Here is a 9,224-nt window from a genome sequence, read left to right as displayed (position 1 = left end):
TAGGAAAGTTTTGAATGTGCGCGCGTGTGTGTGTGTGTGTGTGTGTGTGTGTGTGTGTGTGTGTGTGTGTAAGGGCTCAGAGCCTGTCTTTGTGTCTCCCCTTGCTCAAAGTGACTCCCTGGGGCATACCTGCACAGTTACAAATACTTTTCATGAAGGCATCAGCAGCCAGGATACAGTCTGACAGAAAAGCTATGTATAGGACTGGAGTTCACAGATTGAGATATTGGAGACAAGATAAGATATTAAGAAGTTGATCAAAATTCAGATTTATTTTGAATGTGTGCTGGGTCTTGAGTAGTCCCTCTTGCATGCTAAACAGATGTCCTATCAATGGGGGTACCCCTTCCTCAGCCTCAAAATTCAAATGTTTTAAGGGAATGATACACTGCTTCTTAAAAAGGATACAGGTCTACTCTGCTGTGGGTCAATGGGCTATACACAGATGTCCTAGTCTCCAGTCCAGCAGAGGTCTGAACCCTGGTAGAATCTGGTGGTGATAGCTCACCTACATGGGACAGTAGGTGTTTCCTCATGTCTCCTGGACTCAAGGCTCCTATTTAAGTTGCCACTCCCCACAGCCCCCCACAGGAGAAGCTGTGTCTAGTAGTCACATAGACAGTGTCCCAATCTTCTGACCTTCAGGCTAGACTTTTCCCAGTTACCTAGCAACGGTAAGATAACAGACCACCATAAGAGGGGCTGTTTGGCCCCACCTCACTCTCTCCTCATCCTCTCCTCACTCTCTCTCTCTCTTACTCTTTAGCTTTTCTTCTCTCTCTCCTTTTCCTCCTTTTCTCCTCTTGGCCATGGCCTCTCTCTCTTTCTCTCTCTCTCTCTCTCTCTCTCTCTCTCTCTCTCTCTCTCTCTCTCTCTTTCTACAATAAAGTTCTAAAACCATAGACTGTCTCTGTTCATCAAGGCCCACTCTGCTTGGACGATGAGATAGGCTTTCCTCTAATGAGCCGTTTCTAATCTCCCAATGGAAGGCCTTCCTTGCTCCAGCCACAGACCGGACTAAGGACTCTTGCTTGCGTGGGAACCTTTCTCCCTCTGCCCTCTCTCCTGTAACTCCAGGGTGAGGGTGTCGCCCCGGGGCCCCTGGTATGGGGGGGGCTGCCCCTTGTCCACCCCCACCCCACCCCTGCTGACTGTCCCCCCCCCCCCGGCCCCCGCTGAGTGGGGTCAGTGGCTTAGATGCCTACCTGGGGCTGAGTGGAAAGCATTTGGCAGCCCTCCCATGTCCGCCAGCCTAGAGCATAGGAGGAACTCTGGCTAGATGTGGGCTCTCACCCTCCCCTCCTCACCCAACCCCCTTGCCCCACACTGCAAACTTGTGGCCTGAGTGGATGCTGTAGAGTCTGTGCTAACTGCTGAACCAGTCACCAAACACTAATCATGACACCTACACTACAGTGTCCTGGTGGGTCCCATGGGGGCCATGCAAGGCTTTGCTGTGGTTGCTCTCTGCTACTGAGAGGTGAGGNAGGGGCTCCTGTCCTTTGTCTATAAGCCTGGAGGCCAGGCCCTGAAGGTAAAGACTGTTATCTGGTGAGGGTGATCTTGCTGGATTCTGTTCTGCTTTGTGTGAAAGCAAAGACCAATCAGCAGAGTGAAGGTCCTGGCTAGCAATAAGGTTTATTATAATCTAGAGATCCCTGTGTCATAATATTTCCACGTCACCAGAACTCTGCATTTGGAGGTCAACTTCCTGGCCATGGTGGACATCCATGGGGGATGGATCATTATTTTGTTGCCTGAAGGGTTTAGGTTCAAATCTAGATTCCACGGATCCACCAGTCATAGATTCTGTCTGTCACTCCTTGCCTCTAGGTCCTGCCTTATCTTTCTTCTATAGTCTGCTTTTATTTTCAAAGACCTTCTGTAAGAAAGACAAAGACTCAGACATGGACAGTGTGAGTACATGGTAGACTGGGTTCTAATGGATGTATGCAGCTTAGAGAAGGCAGAGGAGGTTTCTCAAGAGAACAGATCTTCTGAAGAGCTTTATTAATGTGTTGGACTGTGCCATACAGCAAGGGTTCAAGTCACTTTAGGAAGAAACAGGAGTATGTTCAATGATCAAGAAGTAGAAACCAGATTGGTAAAATTCTGTAGTCGACCATACTGGTCTTGCGGGGGCCGATGATTTAAGAAACTTGGGCTCACAGCAGTGTGGTCCAGGCTAAAGTCTGAACAGAAACAGAAGGAAGTTGTAGTTGCCCTGCTTGGATGCCACTATTCTTGGGTTGTCCCAGTCAGGAAGGTCCAGGTAGGTCTGGNCTCAGAGCTCCTCTGGAACTTTCCTGCTTCTCTGCTCTCGGTGCCATTCTTGAATTTTTCTGGGCAGTGTCTCTGTCCAGAACTGTAGCCGNCCCTTCTTTAGCTTCACCCCAGTCCATGGTTCTAGACCAATCTCCAAGTATTGTTCTAACTGGTTTAATTGGGGCCAAGGAGGCAGCCCCTTGCCATTGGGGTTCCTGAGTGGGAGGAATGAAGGAAAACCAAAGGTTGNTTCTATGCCCTGGGTAGATGCAGATAGGCCCAAAGCCTGCCCTGTGTAACCTACTTACCCTGTGTGTGCAAACTGACTCCATTGGGCCATCATGGTCAGGCTCAGCTGCTTCTCTTCCTCTGTGGCCTCTGGAAAGGCTGATAGGAGGAACAAATCTGGTTCAGAGCCAGGTGAGGCTTGGACCATGCCCAAAGGTATCGGGTGCTGACTGGAGACATCTGTTCCCCAAAGATCATCTTGGAACATGGCAACCTAGGGATGTTCTTACCCAGGAGGGAACTCTCATCAGTGAGGAAAGGACCTCCAAAAACAAAGGAATTCTCANACGCATGGTCAGCCTTCACCCAGGCTGGCTTGAACTTTGCAAAAGAACTGGGTGTATGCTGGAACTCGTACAAGAAAACAGGGCACCCAGCATCTACAGAGAAGGCAGGATTCATGTCAGGCGCCCACAATTCAATCAGGCCATCTGGCACACAAGCTTGTAGTGGCATACATCTTNATCTGAAGAGTGGTACAGACTGGAGATGGATGGCAAGCATTCCTGGAATTGCTTGGTGGATGTTGTTGCTTTTTAATGACAAAGTCTCATATATCCCAGGCAGTCCTTGAACTTCCTATATAGCCAAAGATGACTTTAAACTCCTGATTCTACTGTCTCCACTTCCTAAGTGCTGGCATGAACATTACCACAGCTGGCCTGACTGTGGTTATCATTTGTTTTTGTACTCAGGATGATCTTTAGAGCAGCAGTTTCCCAACCTCTGTGCCAAGTCCCCTTTGGGGTCACATATCAGATATCATGCACATCCATTATTTATATTACAATTTATAATAGTAGCAAAATACAGTTTAGAAGTAGCAACCAAATAATTTTATGGTTGGGGGGAAAGATAGTCACTACCCCATGATGAGCTGTATTTAAGGGTCACAGCATTAACAGTGGTCACACCACTGCTTTTGATGAACATTCCTCATGTTCCCACCTTATAAATGATGATTGTGAGGCCCAGAGAGGACCTCTGCATCTTGCCTGAAGTTACAAGTTTAGGAATTTGGACATATTATAGAGCAGTGTCAGGTTCATTGGAAGCACTGAATTGCCTGCCAGCTGAATAAATCTCAGAGACAAAGTTAGTAATAAGCCTGCTGATTGACCTTTGATAAGTCACTTTAACTCTGTCAATTTCTGTTTCATCTGCATGGTATCCTGTGCGAAGTACCACAGGCTTCTGTGGGCTTGAAGGTTGCTCTAGAGTGTAGGATGTAAAGCATCAGAGGGACTCTGTACCTATTGATAGCTATATCACCTGTGATGCTACAGGGAAGGCAGGGAAGGTGGCAAGGGCTGGCTTACCTTGAAGGTATTTTGAGAAGTTCAAGGTAGGAATGATAAACGAGATATCACCCAGCAATTCCTGGAAGGCATACCTTGTAGCTGATTCATCTGAGCCATTGTCTAGGTATTCATCTATGACAGTGGGCATGATCTCAGGGGGCACTTCCTGTAGCGAGAGGTCAGATCACACAGCTTTTGCAGACCTGGCACAGATTCCCATACCCTTCACCATAGATTCTTTCACATCCTGGGGCTCATGCCCCAGGGGGTAGGTATCCATCTCCCTGCCTCCCTGGGTGTTTTATTAATAGATTGTGTCAAGGTAGGAGAAGCGCAGTGTAGCCCTGTGGCCACTGTTTGGCTATAGAACCTTAAGCAGGTGTTTGAATTGCAGTGAAAGTCAGTTTCTACCTTGTAAGTTTTTGGGAAGCATATGTGAAGTCTACAGCACAAAGAGTCGTAATTAACCAGGAAGAAGCAGTGAATGGGGGGACCACACAATTCCAGAGAGCAGCAATGAGGTTGGATGACAGAGAGGGCTCTGGGGTTTCTAAAGACAATAACACACACAGATGCTCTCTGGGTATCTGGGCAGCATTTTGCATGCAGTGTCCACTCTCTCTAGGAGATGTCAGGTGAGCAGGAAGCATCATCTCCATTTGCTGTGGGCTCAGAGGGATTTGGAGAGCTGGACAAATGCTCAGGGCTGAGATCTATACTTTTCCTGCCTCAGCTTCCTGAACGCTGGGATGATGTCCAACACTCACCACTCCTGGTCTCTTTATTTTTAATGGAATTAAGACTTTGGTGAGGAGATTTAATGGCCAGTGAGCAGAATTGAGAGTGGATCAGAAACTGCTATACTAGGTGCCCAGCAACCCCCATACTTCCTCTTCCCTTACCATAATGGCCAAGAAGGGCCGTGAAATCTTCAACAGGTCTTCCCGGCTCAGATGTTCCAACTTATCCAGGATATTCAAGGACTTTGGAGATTGGATAGCTCAATCACTCTCCTTCACCTTCAGGCTTGAGGAAGAGGACGTTCCTAGGCCAGTGTGCACAAACTCATGATAGAGCCATGGGTTGTTAAATCCATAACAGAGAGACTTCTGACTGCTGAGAATTGAGGTGCTTAGGATAGTGGCATTGTATACAGGTGTCAGAGGCTAACCCCAGTGCCACCAGGGAGGATAATATTTATTCAATCCCTCTCTTCTTCTTTTGTATTTGTGTGTATGTGTTTGTGTGCACATATGTGTGTGCTTATGTGCACATATATGTGTGTTTCTTGCAATTGTGTGTGTTTGTGTGTGTATGTATCTAGCACCGTGCCTGAGGTTTTCATAGTATGCTAGGGATGGAGCTCAAGTCCTCCATGGTTCACCTCAGAACCTCACAGGCTCTGGTTAAAAGCAGCAGATATTGCCTGGTATGTTGGCTTGTATAATCCTAGCACTTGAGAAGCAGAGTTGGGAGGATGGCCTCAAGTTTGAAGCCAGCCTGTGCTACACAGTGAGTTTTAAGGTAGCTTGACCACTGAACAAGACCCTGCTTTAAAATAAGAAACAAAAAAAGATCTCAGGCAACTAAATAAATGTTGACTTGAGACCCTCCTACCTCTGCTATCTGAGTGAACAACAGGAGTGTATGGTGCCTGGCTTAGATGACATAACTTAGCACCTGACTTCTGAGTCCTTGAGTTCAAATGCCAGTTCTACCACTTACTGGGTTCATGACAGCTTCTTGAACTTCTTGAGTCTCAGTTTTCTAATGTGTGAATGATACATGGCAATGACCTGCCTCCTAGAATCATCATGGGACTGAGTTCATGTATGTCCACATCCTGGCTCAGAGAAGCTGATTTCTATAATGGACTGATGTTCAACGGGGAAGTGTCAACAAAAGGAATTCTGTCTGTCTGTCTGTCTGTCTGTCTGTCTGTCTGTCTGTCTGCCTGTCTGATTCTTTCTGTCCCTCTCTGTCTCTGTATCTCTGTCTCTTTCTCTCTCTTTTTCTTTCCTTCTTTCTTTATTGAAACGTTTTTTGACAGATGCAGTCACTAGAACAGAACACTGTGAGCTCCAGCGGCCCATACTAGCGGCTGCTCAGACTACCAAGTGAAGAAACACTATGAGCCCCATCTTCTGTGAAAGGCTTCAGCCCCTGAAAACAATTGACAGGCTCAGGGGCAGACTTGCTGGCAGAGTCCTTGGTTGGCAAGCCAGAGGACCTGTGTTTGGTCTTCAGCATTATGGGAGGGTGAGAAAAGTTTCTCTGAAGAAGGGTTGACAAGCAAAAATATCAGATGAAGTAAGGTGACCAGGAATACAGCACAGAAGAGTCACTCTTACAGGCTCTGTGTACCCAGACTGGATTAGAAGACCCAGGGGCTTAATGCTGCCTGAAACCTGGGAATCTTAGCCTCTCAGGCACAGGGTCACACACCTCAGTTGAGTAGAGCAGGGTCTATTAACCATTCACCACCACGAATGCACTGTGGGTTAGCACTTTCTAGAAGATCAACTTGGCAAAAGCTGGATCTTCAACACAGGAACATTCGGTTGGTGAAAAGGAAGCTTAGTGGCTTTGAGTCTCAGCTTTCTCACCTACCAAAATGGGAATGACCTGAGTGTTCAGGCCATGGCTGCTGTGGTGTGGTATAGGGAGGGCCACTCAGGCAGGGTCTTGAAGAGCACATGTGCGAAAGGTCACTCACTTTGAGTAGAAGCCAGCCAAACTCATGGTGACTCCCAAAAGATAGGGCACAGTGGGGAATTGCTGGTCTGCTAGGAGCTTCTCCGGCCTTTGTGGGAAGAAGGAGTCATTGACTGTGTAGGAAATGTCCACCTTTTTCTGCAGGAAAGAGCAAGACAGATGTCTACTGATTCCATAGGAACTAAACAGGGTAGTTCTGAGCCACTGCCACCATCCCCCAACAGAAGGCATACCTGCTTGATAAGGTCCTTTCCTTCCTTCTGCAGCAAACACTGGACCAGCTCAGCTGGGGATGCAGAGCCACAGGCCACAGAGTTGGCAAAGTTCTGGGGACAGTCAGAAGAACATTGCCTCTCAGACACACATCGTTCACTTCCCACTCTACTGCTCCCTGTACTGAGCTGTGATGCCACTGTCTGGGTCCAAGGCTACCTGGAGAGACCTGCTACCAACCCAAGAGGCTGATCCCTTTCCAGTGTTCCCTTCTATGACCTTTTACAGTTCAGTAATAGCTTGTGGCACTCAGAAGACCATGCAGGGTCATGTCTGGCCGGGAATGGAAGGGGCTGCTTGTGGACGTTGTACATCGTGGTGCGCACTAGGCTCCGCACCACGATGTACAACGTCCACATGCTTTTGGGTAGATGTGAAGCAATGTGTCCCACTGAGGTTTCTGAGTTATCCCTCAAACCCAGTGTTAAGATACCCAGCTCACTCCTCCATCACAGCTGGGGCCTGGGACCAGCAGCTGGTAAATGATAGGTTTATCCTGTCTTCACTTACTCCAAAGCACCCTAAGGTACACCTATCCCATCAGTGTCTCCAGAGCTTACTGTTTGGTTTCAGACCCAGACAGGGAGACTGAGGTGCATATTTTACATATCAAAGACATGACCTCCANAATCTCCCAGAGTCCCTCAGTCCATACCAGGAATGACTCGGTCCCAACCCTAAAATTTCCAACCCAGGGGCTAGGCTGACCTTCTCCCATAGGCTCCTCCCTATAAACTTCAACCATTTTGGTCTCTCCTCCTTGTCTTCTTTCTCTTCAAGCACACCCAATCTTTCTGTCTCTTACTTCCCCCTACCTCAGCCCCGCCCTCAATCCTTGAACCCAAGAGGAGCGTCCCAATCTGCCTTTAATGTAAGGGAGTCTGGCTTGGATTATCTCATTTACCAGTGAAGAAATAACCTATCACTTACCTTCACCATCTCCTTGGCCTTTGACCTCCAGGTTTGCCCCCTCCATTGCATCTTCCACTCATTGTGGCTTAGTTTTGTTTCCCTGCTTCTTCTAGCCCTTTGGATCCCACCCTAACTCCCTCCCAGGCATGGTCTGTCAGCTCCCTACACTACCTTCCAGTCCTTTAGTTCATTCACTTCCTGCTTGTTCCCTATCTGATGGCTTTACTGCTTCTGTGCCCCATCCCTGTCCTATTATGCGTGAAGCTTTTGACTCACAGTTCCTATTGGGGATTGCTTGGTGACTTCTGGCTACCCCTCAAAAGGGGACCGAACTCTTAGGTAACAGAGTAGCTGGGAATATAGGAATCCCTTGGGGAATGGGGGGATCTCCAAAAATACCCCCAGAGAAGAACCAGAGATAACCTGTTCAGGGGTGGCCTCCTCTAGAAAGCCTTGTCTGACTGCCTACCTCCTGGACTGCACTAGTCAATTGTCTCTGAGACTATCCNTGACTCCCTGTGTTACTCCTTCCTCTCCACACCTGACCCAAAGGTTAGCACAGGGTGGGCCGTGGAGTGAAAGGAAAGACAGACCTGAGCTTCAGGCCATGGTTTCATGTCTTCCATCATAATGGTGGTGACAATCCCACTCTGGGATATGGCTCTGTGGAAGAGCCCAGCAGACATTGGAGACAGGAACTGGGAACAACAGAGGGGCAGATGTTAGGAGGCAGAGGAGCACGGAGGTCTGAGGCCATAGAAGCCNTCCCAGATATAACCTCGACTGCTAGTTCTCTGTGGTCACTCACCAGGGATGAGACAATAATGCCTCCAGCAGAGTTACCGAAGATAGTGACACAGTTGGGATCTCCCCCAAAGGGGGCTATGTTCCCCTGGATCCAGCGAAGAGCAGCCACCACATCCAGGAAGCCCCTGTTGCCTGGCATGTGCTTGTCTCCAGTGCTAGGGACAGGGAGTGGCACTGTTTGGCTTAAGATAGCTTCCCAGACATATTTTTTCTTACACTCTGCGNATTTGCTTTGAGTCAGTCATCAGGGCACTGGGCACTTCTCCTCTTCCCAGTCCTTGCTTGCCCGTGAGTCACCTGTTTTCCTAGTATGTGTTGTAGGTAGATGTAGCAGGATAGCCAGTCAGAGCTGGCTCTTAGATGGTGAAGATGGCTTTTTTGTCCTCATTCTTTGCTAGGACTCTAGCCCCAGTTAGAGACAACACCCTTTGTTCAAATTCAACATTCATGTTTGGTTTTTTAAATTTTTTTTTAAAGATTTATTTATTTATTTATATGTAAGTACACTGTAGCTGTCTTCAGATGCACCAGAAGAGGGCATCAGATTATCATTACGGATGATAATGTGGTTGCTGGGATTTTGGTTGTGAGCCACCATGTGGTTGCTGGGATTTGAACTCAGGACCTTTGGAAGAGCAGTCAGTTCCCTTACCCACTGAGCCA

At 48.0% G+C, this 9,224-nt stretch overlaps 2 protein-coding genes across 2 annotated transcripts in view; both read right to left on the bottom strand.

Moving 5' to 3' along the window:
• Mgat5b (alpha-1,6-mannosylglycoprotein 6-beta-N-acetylglucosaminyltransferase B) overlaps positions 1–9,224 on the bottom strand; it is an 89,898-nt gene that overhangs the window by 64,063 nt on the left and 16,611 nt on the right. The window lies entirely within an intron of this gene.
• The window catches only part of LOC110306229 (carboxylesterase 3B-like), an 8,719-nt gene continuing 1,475 nt past the window's right edge, over positions 1,981–9,224 (bottom strand). The window contains 10 exon segments of the mRNA XM_029483158.1: positions 1,981–2,480; positions 2,574–2,652; positions 2,784–2,933; positions 3,873–4,020; positions 4,757–4,837; positions 6,571–6,599; positions 6,602–6,707; positions 6,803–6,895; positions 8,348–8,452; positions 8,563–8,798. Of these exon segments, the coding sequence (XP_029339018.1) occupies positions 2,285–2,480; positions 2,574–2,652; positions 2,784–2,933; positions 3,873–4,020; positions 4,757–4,837; positions 6,571–6,599; positions 6,602–6,707; positions 6,803–6,895; positions 8,348–8,452; positions 8,563–8,798 (1,223 nt within the window). The 3' untranslated portion in view covers positions 1,981–2,284.

Source organism: Mus caroli, chromosome 11 (genome assembly GCF_900094665.2).
Source record: "Mus caroli chromosome 11, CAROLI_EIJ_v1.1, whole genome shotgun sequence".
NCBI lineage: Eukaryota > Metazoa > Chordata > Mammalia > Rodentia > Muridae > Mus > Mus caroli.
This window is presented reverse-complemented; position numbering and strand designations above follow the sequence as displayed.